Below are 20,599 nucleotides of genomic sequence, written 5' to 3'. Positions count from 1 at the left end.
CACAGAATTATAAGTAATCTAGAGATGATTAAACGTCTACAGGAGGATGTGTGTAGGTTATATGCAAATACTACACCATTTTATATAAGGGACTTGAACATCCTTGGATTTTAATATCTGAGGAGGCTCCTGGAACCAATACCCCACGGATACAGAGGGACAACTTTACTTGGTCACAGTAAACCAAGGGGAGGGGGTATCCACTCTGTGTTAATTATTTCAAAATAGGGCTTCCCTGGTGGCGCAGTGGTTGAGAGTCCGCCTGCCAATGCAGGGGACGCGGGTTCGTGCTCCAGTCCGCGAAGATCCCACATTCCGCGGAGCGGCTGGGCCCGTGAGCCATGGCCGCTGAGCTTGCGCGTCCGGAGCCTGTGCTCCGCAACGGGAGAAGCCACAACAGTGAGAGGCCCGCGTACCGAAAAAAAAAAAAAAAAAATTCAAAATAAATATCATTTAATCCTCACAACTCAGGTTGGAAAGTCTCAATATATAGGTGAAGATGCTGAGATGTAGAGTAGATAATTAACTTGTTCAAGATCACCTAGCTACAAGAGTGTGAAATGAAAAGAGGAGTCTCTTGTGTTTGATTCCAAGGTGTGTCAAGGGTCCCCAAGACCACCTTCAGGTCTGGTGACTCACAGGACTCAGCATACAGTCAGACTCATGGCTATACTTTAGTATAGCAAAAAGACACAAAGCAAAATCCATAAAGAGAAAAAATACATTGGGCAAAATCTGGAGGAAACCAGGCACAAGTTTACAAAAGTTCTCTCCCAGTAGAGTCATGCAAGACGCAATCTTTGGCAATGTACTGTGACAATACGTGTAAAATGTTGGCTATGAAGAGAGCTCATTAGAAACTCAGCACCCAAGGTTTTAATTGGTGGCTGGTCATTTAGGTACCCTCTGCCTAGGATGTACCAAAATTCCATTCTCTTAGAATGAAACCAAGTGTTCAGCAGAAACCATACAGTTTATACATGGGAGGCACAGTAAGACTCTCTTACCATCTAGGGAAAGTTTTATAATAGAGGGAACTGTTTACTGTTCAAGTTTCCAGATGCCAGCTAATGGCCTACCTTGTAAGCAGGACTTTCTAAGAATAGAAGTCTTAGGTCTGCTATTTTAATTCTTTTCTGCACATAAGGCCTATATGTTCTTTCCACTGTATCAGGAAAAGCAGTCAAGATTTGGCCTAAGTCTGAATGACCTGTAGGGGCAAATGACAAAAGCTATGTTGAGAAGGATTCTGAATTCTTTTCTGAGGTCAGCAGAAAAGGGTATCACAATATATTTCACAACAACTGTCAGAGTAAAAAGAAGGAGGGCCTACGTACTAAGTAATGGATTCTTGCTGACTGATAGTCTACTGCAAAAACAGCTTCAATTCAGTAATTACCAGTTATTGATGATTACTGGTGTTAGGTACTATGCTAAGTATTTTACATGCATTATTTTATTTAATATTCATACTAATTTCTATTTTACACTAAAGAATTTGAGGCCTTGAGATGTGTCAAGTTGCCCAGGGTCACACAGCTAGTAATTGTTGGAGGTGGAATTTGACTCAAGGCCTAACTGATGCCAGAAGCCAAATGTGAAAGCCTATGTCTTCACTTTTTTTTGCTCTCATACTCCCCAGAAGATTTTTGAAAAACTATGAATCCCCTCATGCATTTTTAAATGTAAAGTTTAAACAGTTGCAAATGATGTAATATTTGGTTATAGCGTTTAAAAATGATGAACCTGCATACCACAGGGATTTAATACTTATCACTATTCATTAAAAAAGGAAATCTCCCTTCTTTAACATTTAGAAAATTAAATCATTTCTTTTTATCCTTGAACATTATTTCTATTTCATTTATTCTGGGGAATTTTATCTTAATATTATATGTTTTTTACGCTTGAAATTCTTTTATTGAACAATCATCCTCCTACTCTAAAAAACAGTGTTTAAATTAACATTAAAAGTAGCTGTGAACATAAAGCTCAAAGCATTACAATTTTTCTTTTGCATTGTATAATCACTGTAATTTTTATAAATATATGCCTGACCAAACCAACATAAATAATATACATTTTCAAAATTACAGCTTTATTGGGGCAAAATTCACATACCATAAAATTCAACTTTTTAAAATGTACTATTCAGTGGGTTTTAGTATATGGAGTGTGTAGCCATCACTACAGAATGGTTAATTTTATGTGTCAACTTGGCTGGGTCACAGTACCCTGATATTTGGTTAAACATGATTCTAGATGTGTCTGTCAAAGTATTTTTTAGATGAGATTAACATGCAAATCAAAAGATTCCAAGGAAAGCAGATTATTCTCCATAATGTGGGTAGAATTCATCCAATCAGCTGAAGGCCTCAAAAGAATAAAGACTGACCTCCACAGAGTGAATTCTGTCAGTAGACTGCCTTCAGACTCCTTGAGCTGTAAGATCAACTTTTTCCTGGGTCTCCATGCTGCCAGCCTACTCTGCAGATTTTGGACTTGCTAGCCTCCACAACTGCATAAGCCAAGTCCTTAAAATAAACCTTTCTCCCTATATATCTTATTGGTTGTTTCCTTGGAGACCTCTGACTAATATAATCAACATTACTTGGGAACATTTTCGTCATCCCCAAAAGAAACCTTGTACCCATTAGCAGTCACTCCACATTCTCCCCTACCTCCAGTCCCTGGAAACCATTCATCTACTCTGTGTTTCTATGTATTTGCCTATTCTGGACATTTCATATAAATGGAATCATAAAACACGTGGTGTTTTGTGACTGTCTTCTTTCACAAAGCATAATGTTCTCACGGTTCACCCATGTTGTCGCATGTCTCAGTACTTAATTTCTTGTTATTGCCCAATAACATTCCATTGTGCAGATATATCACATTTTGTTTACGCACGGCATGCGGGATTCCAGTTCCCTGACCGGGGATCATACACACCCTCCCCCCGCCCCAAGTGGAAGCGCAGAGTCCTAACCATTGGACCACTAGGGAAGTCCTTTGGATGTATGTTTTCAATTCTTTTGGGTATGTATCTAAGCAGCAGTATTGCTAGGTCTTATATTAAATCTGTGATTAACTTGTTGAGGAACTACTAAAATGTTTCCCAAAGAGGCTTACACCACTTCACATTCTTACCAGAAATGTATGATGGTTCCAGTTTCCTCACACCCTCATTAATCCTTTAATTAAAGCCATCCCAGTGGGTGTGAAGTGATAATCTCATTACGGTTTTGATTTCCATTTCCCTAATGACTAATGATGTTGAGCATCTTTTCATGTGCTTATTTATTTTTTAAAATAAATTTATTTATTTTATTTATTTATTTTTGGCTGTGTTGGGTCTTCGTTGCTGAACGCGGGCTTTCTCTAGTTGCGGTGAGCAGGGGCTACTCTTCGTTGCGGTGCATGGGCTTCTCATTGTAGGGCTTCTCTTGTTGCAGAGCACGGGCTCTAGGCACATGGGCTTCAGTAGTTGTGGCACGTGGGCTCAGTAGTTGTGGCTCGCGGGCTCTAGAGTGCAGGCTCAGTAGTTGTGGCGCACGGGCTTAGTTGCTCCGTGGCATGAGGGATCTTCCCGGACCAGGGCTCGAACCCGTGTCCCCTGCACTGGCAGGCAGATTCTTAACCATTGTGCCACCAGGGAAGCCCTTCGTGTGCTTATTGACTATTTCTATATCTTTTTTTGGAGAAAGATCAATTCAAATCACTTACTCATCGAAAAGATTCTGTTGTTTGTCTTTTTTTTTTTTTTTTTTTTTGGGGGTACATGGGCCTCTCACTGCTGTGGCCTCTCCCGTTGTGGGGCACAGGCTAAAGATTCTGTTGTTTGTCTTTTTTTTTTTTTTTTTTTTGGCGGTACGTGGGCCTCTCACTGCTGTGGCCTCTCCCGTTGTGGAGCACAGGCTCCGGAAGCGTAGGCTCAGCGGCCATGGCTCACGGGTCTAGCTGCTCCGCGGCATGTGGGATCCTCCCGGACCCGGGCACGAACCCGTGTCCCCTGCATCGGCAGGCGGACTCCCAACCACTGCGCCACCAGGGAAGCCCTGTTGTTTGTCTTTTTATTATTGAATTATAACAGTTCTGTATATATATGGGTTTCTGGATACAAGTCTCTTATTTGATATATGATTTGAAAATGCTTCTCCCTTTCTGTGGGTTGTTTCAGCTTCTTGATGGTGTTCTTTGAAGCACAAAAGTTTTAAATATTGATGAAGTTCAATTTGTCTCTTTTTTTCTTTTGTTATACATGATTTTGGTGTCAGACACCTAAGAAATTATTACCTAATCCAAGGTCACAAAGATTTACTCTTATGCTTTCTTCTAAGAGTTTTATAATTTTAGCTTTTATATTTAGGTTGATGATCCATTTTGAGTTACTTTATCCTTTTGTATGTGCATATCCAGCTATCACAGTAACCATCTGTTGAAAAGACCATGCTTTCCTCATTGAACTGTTGTGGCACTGTTGTAAAAAATCAATTGACTAAAAATGTAAAGGTATAATATACAGTTTGATAAATGAGTATTTATCATAAAAAGTAAATTTTTTTGAAGTGCATTTCTCTAAAGAGATAAAGAAACCTGATTTCATTAAAAATTAAAAAATAAATATTACCTTCCATTTATTGAATGACTCCATTGATGATAAGATGCATTATTATTTTATCTGTATAACTATTTTATTCACATAACTAGTATCGCAAAGACAGAGATGAACCTAGGTCTGGCTGACTCAAAGTCATGCTCTTTGTTTACATGATACTGGAAGTGACCTGTTTGAAACAGCTGACTGGCCTCCCTCCCTATCCTAACCATAAATTATTATCTGAACAACAAAACAGCACTGTCCAGAACAAAAAAATTTTATCCTGTAACAGCCTGATGTTATGTCTTGTTTCACAGGAAAAAAGGCCCACTACTTGGATAGGTTTTTCCATTATTTACTTAATTTGCAGACCACTGAGTACAGATTAGTCTTAGTAAGAGACTAAAGTGGGGATTTAGAGAGAGAAAATCTTTATTTAAATTAAGGGATTTCCATTCTGGACCTCTTAACCACTATTCATGCCAGATATGTGACAGAAATATTGGCCTATCCATTATTCATCTCATCTCCCTTGGAATTAACTGACTCTATCACCCTCTTGAATAGTCAGAGCTTCTTCCAAAATTTGAGTTATGAATTAGCCAATTTCCCATCCAGAGCAAAACCAGTGAGACCAAAATGGTCATGTTTTCCTTTACACAGAACTTTAAAAATTACCTCTTATTTTCAGAGCCTATTTATCATTAGCACGTTCTAGGAAATAGCTAAATTTGCTGAGAATCTTATTTTACTGCTATGACCTCACTACTAAAAACAAAAGGCTCTTTCAAAAGAACTTTGGCACTAAGCCCAGAGAATACGGAACTTACTTTTACTCTAACCTTTCTTAACTCAGCAAAAGTACAGTTATCTAGCTGAGAATTAAACCTTGTAATGCTATGTTGTACTTAAACTATTCTTTAGCCACCCAATACAGAATAATTAAAGCAAACAAATCTTTATTGCAGAACTAGTCTACCCCTGTTGCTTTAAACACATTGTTGGTGCTGGGCCCTCTGGGGAGAAAAAAGGAACTAGATAATCATAACACACAGAAAAGCCCCATAGTCAGGAGAGTCAAGAGAGTCATAGTCGAAGAGAACACTAAAAGCACCGGATCAACATCTACTACATAAGTAAGTTGTTCCTGGAAAAAAAAAAATCTCATCCTATATTCAATTATGTATTCTAATTTCTCCTTTTCTTTAATTGTATAACCAATATTTATTAAACTTCTATTATGTACGAAGCACGGGGAAATCAAAGGAGAATAAGAAAGACAAATGATCCTGTGCTCCTAGAGCTTATTATAGTAGGGCGGAGGAGACATTACTAAATGAGTAAACAAGTAAGAAGTAAACAGGGTGCTGTGATACAGACTTGATATAGAGGGAGGAACCCTCTTTGGTAGGATAATCAGGAAAAAAGTTTTAAAGAAAATAATATTTAAGCTGGTACTGACATTTAGCTCATCCTCAAAGGATGAGAAGAAATCCACCATGGGAAGTTTGAAGAAGAGCTTTGCAGGCAATGGTAATAATAAGCATAATGATCTTTTGGTTGGAAAGAGTTTGGTATGGTCTAGAATCTGAAAGAAGGCCAGCATGGCACACAATACAGTGATTAAGGGAAATATGGGAAACAACAGAGGCAGAAAAATGAGGTAGTCAGGAACCAGATCATTCCCAAGAGTTGGGGTAAGGAGTTTATAGCTTAATGGTGAGCCACTGAAAGGTTTTAAGTACGATTTAGTTGAAGTTATAAAATCATTTCCCTTTTTACTGTGTGGAGAGTAGATTGGAAGGGAGCAAGAATGGAAGTGGACAGATCTGTTAGAAGGCTATTGCAATGGCCTGAGCAAAAGATAATAGTGGCATGGACTTGAATAATGGCAATGGAATTTGAAGAGAAGTAGGATATATTTCAAGGATGAAAATAACAGAACTTGGAGATGGACTGGATGAGGCCAATCCAGGAAATCCAGGTTGCCTTCTAGGTACACTTTACTTATCAGATAAGCTCAATAGTATGATCCTGGAAGGTACTATTATTGAAATGCTAAACAAAGACTTGAATTTTCTCCAAAAATAAATAGAGAGATAAATCTTGATCAATTTTCAAGCATACAAACAATCAGAAAAAGCAGTGGGCCCTTTTCCTTTGATTATTACATATCCACAAATCATTTCCCTTTGAACACAGAAAACACTTGAAACTGAAGTAATGAATAGTTGGGTTTTCCTAGATGACTTACTTAGAGAATCAAATGTTACAGATATAGTGTTGTTTTATTGAAACTCCGGTGAATAAGATTTACGTCATTTTGACCCCCAGACGCCAAAAGGGTTTGCAAAATTCTTCAGAGTAACTATAATTAAATGGTAAAGACCTGACCCCACTGGAGATGTAGAAATAATAAGAACACAAAGACATTTCACCCAAACTCAAGAAATACCATTTCTTCTCAGTAATATATTGTGTATATGGAGTACTCACCGACATGAATGGGGGCTGGGAATAATCCATATTCATGCTCTCCCGGAGTGTATTCCAGCTTCTCTTTCTTTAATTGGATCAATCGGCTCTTTGGGCTGTGATTAGAAAAGAATGGAAAACAGTGAGAGGAATGAAATTTCCTTTTGCGGTAAAATAGAAAAAAAAAATCACTCTATTGAATATTTGTTTTAGTGGTGATCATTTTGTAATGTATAGAAATATCGAATCACTATGTTGTACCTCTGGAACTAACATAGTGTTGTAGGTCAATTATACTCAATTTAAGAGAATGCGATATTATTTTGAGTTAAAAATCACCTTTATAGGGCTTCCCTGGTGGCGCAGTGGTTGAGAGTTCGCCTGCCGATGCAGGGGACACGGTTTGTGCCCCGGTCTGGGAAGATCCCACGTGACGCAGAGCGGCTGGGCCCGTGAGCCATGGCCGCTGAGCCTGTGCGTCCAGAGCCTGTGCTCCACAACGGGAGAGGCCACAACAGTGAGAGGCCCGTGTACCACAAAAAAAAACAAAAACAAAAAAAAAAAACTCACCTTTATAAATATAATAAGGAATGAACTTGGCTTCACAGTAATTTATGCAAAAAATACTGGGGGGCTTTAATTAATTACAAAATGTTTATGTAATCCAATTGAGCTATAGATAAGATTTCATAAAGTAGCAAAATTCCAAATTCACAATTTAGAGTGATAATTTTTTAAAAGCGTAGCTACAAAAGTATGTTATTTTTCTATAATTCTGATCCCAAACTAGTCATTTCATGTGACTCTCATAAAAAAGGACAAAGAAAATTAACAATAACAAATGGTTTATGTGCATGAACTGTTTCGTGTGACTTGTTCTACATGTCAAAAAGAGTTGACTTACATACATATCTGGTTTGTAAATAAAATTGTGAATAGGGGAAAAAAAGTATTTGTTTTAACAGTGGCTTAAATCTTAAACCCATTTTTTTGGGGGGAAGGATACTAAGTATTTTCATATATTTTTAAAATCTGAATTTCTGGAATTGCCTTTTAGGAATTATACATAAGATGCATTCTCCAATGCATCTCCAATGCACTAGCATTCTCCAACAGTTTTGCAGAAGGAATCTAAATTTCAGATCTGATCATAATGACTGCCTTATATTTGGTTAATGATTTATAGTTTATAATGTACTTTCACATATTATCATTTATGTCAATCCCGTGAAGTAGGTAAGAAATGTTAACTCTAGTTTACAGATTTGAAAACTGATGCTCTCTCTACAAGGCTAACTGACTTGCTTTAATTTTTGTAGCTGGCAAGGAGATTCAAGATGAAAACCTTAGTTTCTTGCTAAACTCCTATTCATTTACTATTCTTTTTATTTTATTCCACCATGTCCCATCAGCTTTTACTTCTTCCACTCATCTTACTGGGTTTGTGTTCCTAATGTTTGTTATGAGATCAAAACCTGAAGAGATTTCACAGATACTTAAAAGGAAGGGAAGAAAAGAAGGGAGGAAAAAGGAAATGAGAAAAAGAGGAGAGCCTCATTCAGTCGACTCTGATTTTATTTTGGCTTAAAGTTCCATTAAACAAAGCAAGGTGGATATATTTCTTTCATGAATTATGACATACTGCCTTTCAAAAAACAAGTCTAGTCTATTATATCTTGTAACAAGTAGGTATGTTAATACACACTTTGCAGATGAGAAAATTGAGACCCAAAGAAGTAAGTTATTTGTAGAACCTTTAGTTCTTATTTGAAGACTGGTTCTTTGTAGTGGATCATTCATTTATTTATTCAACAATTACTGAGCACTCATTAAGTCCAGGCCCTGTTCCAAGTACTAAGAAACAGTGGGGAAAACGACAGTTTACTTGGGTAGATATACAATAAGGAAATAAGAAAAACTAAGAAAATGAAAAAAAAACAACCCAGAAAATAATAAATGCTAGGCAAATAATTAAAATGTGATGAATAGCAAGTAATTTGGGAAGGCTGTTCTAAGGAAGTGACATTAAGCTAAAATGTAAATGTTACTGATACTCAGGAGAGGATCTGGGAAATGGAGGAAGATCAGGCAGAGGAAATAGCTGGTATAAGACAAAAGTTTAAATGAGATTGGAGAATTAGAATAAATGAAAGGAGGCTGAAGCAGTCCAGGTAAAGTTAGAAACTAAGTCATGTAAAAGTTTAAAGGCAGTGGTAAGTAGTTTGGGGGACAGTTACAAAGAAGGAAAGGAAGGATGCTAGACTGTTCTACTTATATCTAAAGACCACTTTTCTCATTAAAAAAAATGGCCCCCCAAAATGATTGTGAACACAAAGATGAATTTTTTAACCAACTAAAAACTATATTTCTTCATCATCAAAGTCAAATAGATCAAGAAAACAACTGTGTCTAGAACCAAGCACTCGGCATGAAAGAAAATTTGGTCTACACCTTACTAGATTCAAGACATATCCAAACTACTTAAAGAAATAACATAAAAGTTTTCATTTAGCTAACATAGGAATGGAAGCAAAACTGGTATTTTACCCTGGTGCCAACAGGGTAAGCAAGCATATAGGGGGCAGTAGTCACAAAAGAAAATACCTGGCGCCCTGAGGTGAATAGACAAGCAAAACCACAAAAAAATTCAGGGTCACCTGCATAGTTTTACGCCCTCAAATAAATGAAACCTTGAATACATCCTATCAATTACTGACTGATTCCCTAAAAAACTCAAATTTATCCTTGATTTTGCAATGCTGATACTTAAGATGCATGACATCATTATGGATATGATAATCATGTGAGAAACTGTTTTCCTAGTTCTTAGCCAAGTCTGACTTTGGTTCTAATTTAGACATAACCATTTATTTCCCTGTTGGTTACAACAACATGGAAAGCTCTCTCATTGTTTTAAATACTCCATTCTGTGTGAGCTCTGAGGAGTGGTATATTAAGAGAGAGAATTTGGTTGTCTCTGTCAGTTTGTCTTGGAGATTCTGAACATTCCTGGCATTTTCTGTGGTATTCATTTGTGTGCCGCTATCAGTTCAAATCACAGGAGAAAATCTTTATACCTGTAGGAATGAAGAGTAGCCATTTCAGATACAAAACTGCCGTAACTTACAGTAGGCTGGACAGTAAAAAAAAAAAAAAAAAAGTTGCTGTGACAGGTGTTTACTCTGGTCTATGGCCGAAGTTGCAAAAATGAGACTACTAGTGCTATGTATAAGTGTGTAAATGAAAAAAACTCTTTTGCCTTTATTGTCAAAAGAAGTGGGCTTCCCTGGTGGTGCAGTAGTTGAGAATCTGCCTGCCAATGCAGGGGACACGGGTTCGAGCCCTGGTCTGGGAGGATCCCACATGCCGCGGAGCAACTGGGCCAGTGAGCCACAATTACTGAGCCTGTGCTCTGGAACAAGAGAGGCCGCGATAGTGAGAGGCCCGCACACCGCGATGAAGAGTGGCCTCCACTTGCCGCAACTGGAGAAAGCCCTCGTGCAGAAACGGGGACCCAACACAGCCATAAATAAATAAATAAATAATTTTTAAAAAAATGCTGTCTTCTGTTAAAAAAAAAGTTAGTTTGCCTTTCACAATGTTCTATTTATAAATGTAACCAATTCAGTATTTGTGGCCAACTTTCTCTCTCTTTGGTAGATTATTAGTTTTAATGATTTATCATTGGGATGGGAGGATATCTAATTACAACAGGCAAATCCACCATCATATGGGAGAAAAATATATGATTATTTAAGGAAAAATATAAAAAGTTAGTGTTCCTAATAATCATTAATTGCTATTATGCAATTAATGCTATTATGTTTATCTTAAATATTGTCTACAGTCATTTCTTGGCTTTAGGTATTTACCATCTTATTTTCAAATCTTGTCAACTCTAATCTAGGCCCAAAACTCAAAATAATAAAACTATTAAGATGTCTTTTATTCTCAAACTATCTTAGAAGTTTCCCAGACAGCTGGTAAGTCACACCAAAGACTTACTCCCACACTTGGTTTTTTTTATTTATTTTTTTGCCACACTGTGTGGCTTGCATAACTTCCCTGACCAGTGATAGAACCTTCACCCACTGCAGTAGCAGTGTGGAATCTTAACCACTGGACCACCAGGGAAGTCCCTGACATTTTTTTTTTTTTTAATAAAGTGAATGCTGTTTTTTAAAAAAATTTATTTATTTTATTTATTTTATTTTTGGCTGCACTGGGTCTTTGCTGCTGTGCATGGGCTTTTCTCTAGTTGTGACAAGCAGGGGCTACTCTTCCGTGAGGTGCGCAGGCTTCTCACTGCGGTGGCTTCTCTTGTTGCGGAGCACGGGCTCTAGGTGCATAGGCTTCAGTAGTTATGGCACATTGGATCAGTAGTTATGGCTCACGGGCCCTAGAGCACAGACTCAGTAGTTGTGGCACACGGGCTTAGTTGCTCTGCGGTATGTGGGATCTTCTCGGACCAAGGCTCGAACCCGTGTCCCCTGCACTGGCAGGCGGATTCTTAACCACTGTGTCACCAGGGAAGTCCCACTGTGTACTTTTTTTTTTCTTTTTTTTTTTTTTTGCGGTACGCAGGCCTCTCACTGTCGTGGCCCCTCCCGCTGCGGAGCACAGGCTCCGGACGCACAGGCCCAGCGACCATGGCTCACGGGCCCAGCCGCTCCGCGGCATGTGGGATCCTCCCAGACCGGGGCACGAACCCGTGTCCCCTGCATCGGCAGGCGGACTCTCAACCACTGCGCCACCAGGGAAGCCCCACTGTGTACTTTTAAGACTGAAGAAAAGTATACTAATGTTCCTATACGTGATTGGAACAGTAACTATCAAAAACTTTATCCTCTTTATCAATAACTTTTTTTTTTCTAGGTTTGAAATCCTTGTCAGTTAGTGACAATCATAACATACATTTTATTGGATGCATTAGAAGAGTATGGAGAATTGTCAGTGTCTTACCTTTCTATAATGTTTTCATTCTCTGAGCAATTTTTGGTTAAATCTTTATGACTAAGACTGCTGGAAGAAGTATCAAAAAACCCTCAGTAAATGATAATCTCAGTTATTTTTGACTAATGATACTAGTGGCAATAAGATTATGGGTACAGATTTCCCTGTACATTGTAACTGATAGCATCACCTTAAACAGATACTTGTTAGACTGTAAAAAGGGACAGAGCTAGAATTTCCAGGAAATTTTTAACCAGGAAACAAATGATTTTGTGAAAGCAGACTGTTTAACTCAAGATCAGCAAAATAAGAATTACCTAGGATTATAAAATTGATTTAACTACAGTAAATATTATACATTAATGAGTGCATAATAAAGACCTTTTCATTCTTCTTAATCTTTCTATATAACCCTGAAGTTATTAGGTGATCGCTGTACACACTGGAATTAAATACCTTTTAACTGGTATACTGTTCCAAAGCCTTAAATTAAGAAAAAAAAATCCTGTAAATGTTCTTAATATAAATTATAAGCCTACAGGAGAACTTAATAAAATTTCTGTTTAGAAAAAAAATACATGCTGATTGGTCTAACCTAAAAAACGGTTCACAATATTATATATACAGTCACACCTTACCTTATTTTGCTGCACTTTGCAGGTACTGTGGTTTTGTTTTGTTTTTTTTTTTACAAATTGAAAGTTTTGTGGCAACCCTGTTTGGAGCAAGTCTACAGTGCCATTTTTCCAAGGGCATTCCCCTTACTTCATGTCTCTGTGTCACATTTTGGTAATTCTCACAATATTTCAAACTTTTTCATTATTATTATATTTGTTATGGTGATCTGTGATCAGTGATCATTGATGTTACTCTTTTAATTGTTTGGGGGAGCCTCAAACCATGCCCATATAAGACGGCGAACTTAATAAATGCTGTATGTGCTCTGACTGCTCTACCAGCTACCCAATCCCCCCCCCCCCCCCCCCCCCCCCCCCCCCCCCCCCCCCCCCCCCCCCCCCCCCCCCAATATTGAAATTAGGCCAACTAATAACCCTACAGTGGCCTCTAAGAGTTCAAGTGAAAGGAAGAGTCGCACGTCTCTCACTTTAAATCAAAAGCTAGAAATGATTAAGCTTAGTGAGGAAGGCAACGCTTTAAGCCGAGACAGGCCAAAAGTTAGACCTCTTGCGCCAGTTATTGAGCCAAGCTGTGAATGAAAAGGAAAAGTTCTTGAAGGAAATTAAGAGTGCCACTCCAGTGAACACACAAATGATAAGAAAGTAAAACAGCCCTATTGCTGACATGGAGAAAGTCTGAGTGGTCTGGATAGATGGTCAAACCAGCCACAACATTCCCATAAGCCAAAGTCTAATCCAGAGCAAGGGCCTAACTATCTTCAGTTCTGTGAAGGCTGAGAGATGTGAAGAAGTTGCAGAAGAAAAATTTGAAGCTAGCAGAGGTTGGTTCATGAGGTTTAACATCGAAGTACAAGGTGAAGCAGCGCGTGCTGATGTACAAGCTGCAGCAAGTTATCCAGAAGATCTAGCTAAGATCATTAATGAAGGTGGCTACACTAAACAACAGATTTTCAATGTAGATGAAACAGCTTTATACTGGAAGAAGATGCCATCTAGGACTTCATAGCTAGAGAGAAGAAGTCAGTGCCTGGCTCAGAGGTTCAAAGGACAAGCTGACTCTCTCCTGTTAGAGGCTAATGCAGCCGGTGACTGTAAGTTGAAGCCAATGCTCATTTACCATTCCAAAAATCCTAGGGTCCTTTCAAATTATGCTAAATATACTCTGCCTCTGCTCTTTCCAATGGAACAACAAAGCCTGGACGACAGCACATCTGTTGACAAAGCCCACTGTTGAGACCTACTGCTCAGGAAAAAAGATTCCTTTCAAAACATTACTGCTCATGGACAATGCACCTGGTCACCCAAGAGCTCTGATGGAGATGTACAACGAGATTAATGTTGTTTTCATGCCTGCTAGCACAACATCCACTCTGCAGCCCATGGATCAAGGAGTAATTTCCACATTCAAGTCTTATTATTTAAGAAATACATTTCATAAGGCTACAGCTGCCACAGATAATGATTCCTCTGATGGATTTGGGCAAAGAAAATTGAAAACCTTCTGGAAAAGATTCTAGATGCCATTAAGAACATTCGTGGTTCACGGGAGGAGGTCAAAATATCAACATTAACAGGAGTTTGGAAGTCGTTTCCAACCCTCATGGGTGACTTTGAGGGGTTCAAGACTTCAGTGTAGGAAGTAAATGCAGATGTGGTGGAAATAGCAAGAGAACTAGAAATAGAAGGGGAGCCTGAAGGTGAGACTGAACTGCTGCACTCTTGTGGTAAAATTTTCAAGGATGACGAGTTGCTTCATATGGATGAGCAAAGAAAGTGGCTTCTTGAGATGGAATCTACTGGTGAAGACGCTGTGAAGATTTTGTTGAAATGGCAACAAAAGATTTAGAATATTACATAAACTTAGTTGCTAAGGCAGTGACAGGGTTTGAGAGGATTGACTCCAATTTTGAAAGAAGTTCTGTGGGTAAAATGCTATCAAAGAGTATTGCATGAGAGGAAAAAAAAAGAGTACTGCATGCTGCAGAGAAATCATTCATGAAAGGAGGAGTCAAAGATGCAGCAAACTGCACTGCTGCCTTGTCTTGAGAAACTGCCTCAGCCACCCCAGCCTTCAGCAACCACCACCGTGATCAGTCAGCAGCCATCAACATCGAGGCAAGGCCCTCTATCAGCAAAAAGATTACAACTCACTGAAGACTCAGATGACGGTTAGCACTTTTTGGCTATAAAGTATTTTTTAATTAAGGTATGTACATTGTTGTTTTAGACATAATGCTATTGCACACTTAATAGACTACAGTATAGTGTAAATATATCTTTCACATGCACTGGGAAACCAAGACCTCCGTGTGACTCCCTTTCTTGAAATATTCACTTTATTGCAGTGGTCTGGTACTGAAGCTGCAGTGTCTCTGAGGTATGCCTGTGTACATATAATGTAAACTGCTTTTTATGCTCCTATTTCGAAAAACCCATTTTCCTTCCTATGTGCAAAACACCCAGTTCTTCCCTACTGTGAGTTTCTTTCCTGTGTATCACCTTACTTTTACACAGAACACTTGATTTCTGACACTTTTGCTCATAAAATGTGTGGAAGTTTTTCACTACATCAACCAATTCTCTTCACACCAGCTAGGTGTCCTAAAATTTAACTCAAGTCTAACACTACCTACCTGGAGACACTGTCAGATCCCACAGGTTAAGGGCTCAGTCTCACAAGACTGCCTCCACTCTACCTCAGATGTCAACTGAAAACAGTAAGTCCTCAATTTACCCACAACTTATGTCCTACAAATTGGAGGTCCACATTACCCCCTCTCTCAGGTCTGATTAATTTGCTATAGCTGGTCACCAGTCACAGAACTCAGGGCAACACTTAACTTACGTTTACCAGCTTATTAAAGGATATGATAAAGGATACAGGTGAACATCCAGATGGAAGAGATGCATAGGCAAAGTATGTGGGAAGAGGTGTAGAGCTTCCATTACCTCTCTGGGTGTGTTACTCTCCTTGTACCTCCAATTGTTCACCAACCTGGAAGATCTCTGAACTCTGTACTACTGGGATTTCATAGAGGCTTTCTAACATAGGTATGATCAATTATTAACTCAAATTTCCAGGCCCTCTCCCTTTTCTGGAGGATGGCAGGATGGGGCTGAAAATTCCAAACTTCTAATCATGGCTTGGACTTTCTGATGACCAAGGGCCATCCAGGAGCCCACCCAGAGATGCCTTTTGAAAAAAAAAGATGCTCATAGAGCTCTTATCACTTAGGAATTTACAAGGGTTTTAGGAGCCCTGTGTCCAGGATAGAGTCAAAGATAAATATTAGAACAAGAGACGCTCCTAAATTTTCCTATCCCTTAGGAAATTATAAGGATTTTAGGAGTCCTGTATCAGAAACTGGGGGCAGAGACCAACAAATACATTTTCTATTACCTAACGGTTTCTATGCTTTTTATGACCATGTAGTTAAATTATGTAGGTTCAGTATGATATATAATTGGATAAACCAAATTTGTAACCATGAAGAATCTTATTTAATTTTATATGACAAGATCACTAATAAGGACAAGATGTACACTTCATAAGCGTAAATGATACCTATACAGTCCTCTCAGGAAACTGGCCTGCTATTTATTCTATGGCTTATGGAATTCCATAATTTAAAGGGAGTAAGAAACGTCACTCTTGGCAGGTCGGGAACACTGACCAATATGGGGATTTTAGAGTAAGAGGATTTTCCTACAGGGACTTCCCTGGTGGTCCAGTGGTTAAGAATCTGCCTTCCAATTCAGGAGACACGGGTCTGATCCTTGGTCGGGGAACAAAGATCCCACATGCTGCGGGGCAACTAAGCCTGCACGCCACACCTAGAGAACCCATGTGCCACAACTACTGAGCCCGTGTGCTCTGGAGCCTGCACGCCGCAGCTAGACAGCCTGGGTGCCACAACTAGACAAGTCCGAGCGCCGCAATGAAGACCCAGCACAGCCACATAAAATAAAACAAAATGAAATAAAATAAAATAGGACTTTCCTACAGTTATAGGTCTCCCATGTGAAATTTGATAGAGGAGAGTTGGAAGGTTCCTCATCTTTGTAGGTGAGTTGATAAGGGCAATAAAATACTTCTGACAGAAAAGTAAATTAAAACTTTTATAAAGGTTTCCAACCAGTAGCTGATTCTGAACCCTTAGAAACATGTTGCTCTAGTTGCTATAATCATATTACAAGGAGATTTTTGTATATTAATTAATATTATACTGTATATATCAATATATGTAAATAAAATTGGCCTTATTTTACATCAAATTAATGATACTTAATCAGAAATCACTAAATACATGTATGTGGTAAGAGATATACACCATGACCAAGTTGGATTCATTCCAGAGTCACAAGAATGGTTCAACATACTCAAATCAACCAATGTGATACACCACATCAACAAAAGAAAAGAAAAACCACATGATCAACTCAATAGATGCAGAAAAAGCATTCAGTAAAGTTCAACACCCATTCATGATAAACACTCTTACCAAACTGGGTACAGAGGGAATATATCAACATAATAGAAGCTATTTATGACAATCTCAGAGTCAATATAATACTCAACAGTGAAAAGCTGAAAGCTTCCCACTAAAATCTGTAACAAGACAAGGAAGCCCACTCTTACCACTTCTCTTAACATAGTATTGGAAGTCTTGGCCACAGCAATCAGACAAGAAAAAGAAATAAAAGGTATTCAAATTGGTAAAATTGTCCTTAGATGCAGATGACATGATACTATATACAGAAAATCCTAGTACTTCCCTGGTGGTGCAGTGGTTAAGAATCCGCCTGCCAATGCAGGGGACACAGATTCGAGCCCTGGTCTGGGAAGATCCCACATGCCGTGGAGCAACTAAGCCCATGTGCCACAACTACTGAGCCTGCGTTCTAAAGCCTGCGAGCCACAACTACTGAGCCTGCGTGCCACTACTACTAAAGCCTGCGTGCCTAGAGCCCATGCTCCACAGCAAGAGAAGCTACCACAATGAGAAGCTACCACAATGAGAAGCTCATGCACCGCAACGAAGAGTAGCCCCCGCTTGCTGCAACTAGAGAAAGCCCGCGCACTGCAAAGGAGAAGCTACCACAATGAGAAGCTACCACAATGAGAAGCTCATGCACCGCAACGAAGAGTAGCCCCCGCTTGCTGCAACTAGAGAAAGCCCGCGCACTGCAAAGAAGACCCAACGCAGCCAATAAATAAATAAATAAATTTATATTAAAAAAAAAAAAGAAAACCCTAGAGGCTCCCCACAAAAACTACTAAAACTGGTAAACAAATTCAGCAAGGTGGCAGGATACAAGAATTTCCAAAATATACAAACAGCTCATACAACGCAGTAACAAAAATACCAAACAACCCAATTGAAAAATGGGCAGAAGACCCAAATATACATTTTTCCAAAGACATACAGATGGCCAATAGGCAGATAAAAGATGCTTATCATCACTAATTATTAGAGAAATGGAAATCAAAACTACAACGAGGTACCACCTCACACCAGTCAGAATGGCCATAAGTAAAAAGTGTACAAACAATAAATGTTGGGGAGGGTGTGGTGAAAAGGGAACCCTCTTACACTGTTGGTGGGAAGGTAAACTGGTGCAGCTATTATGGAAAACAGTATGGCGGTTCCTTAAAAAACTAAAAACAGAGTTGCCACATGATCCAACAATCCCACTCCTGGGTATATATCCATACAAAACTATAATCTGAAAAGATACATGCACCCCCTATGTTCATAGCAGCACCACTGACAATAGCCAAGACATGGAAACAACCTAAAGGTCCACAACCTAAATGTCCACTGACAGATGAATGGATAAGGAAGATGTGGTGTGTGTGTGTGTGTGTGTGTGTGTGTGTGTGTGTGTGTGTGTATCTATCTATCTACACACACAATGGAATACTACTCAGCCATAAAAAAGAATGAAACAATGCCATTTGCAGCAACATGGATGCAACTAGAGATTATCATACTAAGTGAGTAAGTCAGAAAGAGAAAAACAAATACCATATGATAATAACTTATATGTGGAATCTAAAATACGACACAAATTAACATATCTAAGTAACAGAAACAGACTCACAGACATACAGAACAGACTTGTGGTTGCCAAGGGGGTGGGGGTCGGGGAGGGAAGGATTGAGAGTTTGGGATTAGCAGATGCAAACTAGTATATATAGGATGGATAAACAACAAGGTCCTACTGTATAGCACAGGGAACTATATTTAATATGCTGTGATAAACCATACTGGAAAAAAATATGAAAAAGTATATATATATAACTGAGTTACTTTGCGTACAGCAGAAATTAACACAACTGTGTAAATCAAATGTTTATATTTCTATAAAATTTTTAAAAATTTATGTGGTAAAATCTCCACCTTAGAGTGGCGACTTAACTACAAAGAGGAACTGAGAAAGTAAAACTGATACCTTGCACAACAGCCATTTTGGATAAGTTACTGAATCTGTAACAGCTGTTCCCCTAATTTTTGCAATGCTGATGTTTGAAGAGATGTAATGTTATGATCTCTGTGAATATAATAATCATGTGAGAAAACTGCTAGATTTTCCTGCCAAGAACAGAAAACTGTATACTTAGCACTCTTATGTATGGGTTCCACTGAAAAACCTATTGCATTTTTCATATGAAAAATACTTAAAAAATTTTTTTTTGAATTGGGGTATAGTTGACTTACAATGTTGCGTTAGTTTCAGGTGTACAGCAAAGTGAATCTGTTATATATATATATATTATATATATATACATATATATATATATACACACACACATATATCCACTCTTTTTTAGATTCTTTTCCCATATAGGCCATTACAAAGTATTGAGTAGAGTTCTCTGTGCTATACAGTAGGTCCTTATTAGTTATCTACTTTATATATAGTAGTGTGTACATGTCAATCCCAATCTTCCAATTTATCCCCCTCCTCGCTTACTCCCCTGTAGCCATAAGTTTATTTTCTACAGCTGTAACTCTATTTCTGTTTTGCAGATAAGTTCATTTGTAGCCTTCTTTTAGATTTCACATATAAGTGATATCATATGATATTGTCTTTCTCTGTCTAACTTACTTCACTTAGTATGACAATCTCTAGGTCAATCCATGTTGCTGTAAATGGCATTGTTTCATTCTTTTTTATGGCTGAGTAATATTCCATTGTATATATGTGCCACATCTTCTTTATCCATTCCTCTGTTGATGGACATTGCGGCTGCCTCCAACTCCTGGCTGTTGTAAAAAGTGCTGCAATGCACACTGGGGTGTATGTATCTTTTCTTTTCCTTTTTTTTTGAATTTTATTTTATTTTCTTTTTTATACAGCAGGGTCTTATTAGTTATCTATCTTGTACATGTTAGTGTATACATGTCAATCCCAGTCTCCCAATTCATCACACCATCTCCGCTCCCCAGTCTTCCGCCCCTGCTTTCCCCCCTTGGTGTCCGTATGTTTGTTCTCTACATCTGTGGAAGGACAGGCTTTGTGATGTGGGTACTGCATGGGCAGCGTCAGGGTCTGGTCTCTGTCTAGGTATTAATCAGCTTTGGGCAGAAAACTGGACTACTCTGGGCCTCTCTTGTGATGAAAAATCTCCACACCCTCTCCAGCATTTGTTGTTTGTAGATTTTCTGATGATGCCCATTCTAACCGGTGTGAGGTGATACCTCATTGTAGTTTTGATTTGAATTTCTCTAATAATTAGTGATGCTGAGTAGCTTTTCATGTGCTTCTTGGCCATCTGTATGTCTTCTTTGGAGAAATGTCTGTTTAGGTCTTCTGACCATTTTTTGATTGGGTGTTTTGTTTCTTTAATATTGAGCCGCATGAACTGTTTATATATTTTGGAGATTAATCCTTTGTCCGTTGATTCGTTTGCAAATATTTTCTCCCA

The 20,599-nt window shown here is 38.6% G+C and overlaps 1 protein-coding gene across 1 annotated transcript in view; it reads right to left on the bottom strand.

Moving 5' to 3' along the window:
* The window catches only part of ASH1L (ASH1 like histone lysine methyltransferase), a 237,333-nt gene that overhangs the window by 66,241 nt on the left and 150,493 nt on the right, over nucleotides 1–20,599 (bottom strand). The window contains exon 8 of the mRNA XM_024116023.3: nucleotides 7,097–7,191. Coding sequence (XP_023971791.1) covers nucleotides 7,097–7,191 — 95 coding nt within the window. The remainder of the gene's footprint in view (nucleotides 1–7,096; nucleotides 7,192–20,599) is intronic.

The sequence above is a fragment of the Physeter macrocephalus genome, chromosome 4 (assembly GCF_002837175.3).
Source record: "Physeter macrocephalus isolate SW-GA chromosome 4, ASM283717v5, whole genome shotgun sequence".
NCBI lineage: Eukaryota > Metazoa > Chordata > Mammalia > Artiodactyla > Physeteridae > Physeter > Physeter macrocephalus.
Note: the sequence above shows the minus strand (reverse complement) of the source record. Positions and strands in the feature narration are given on the sequence as shown.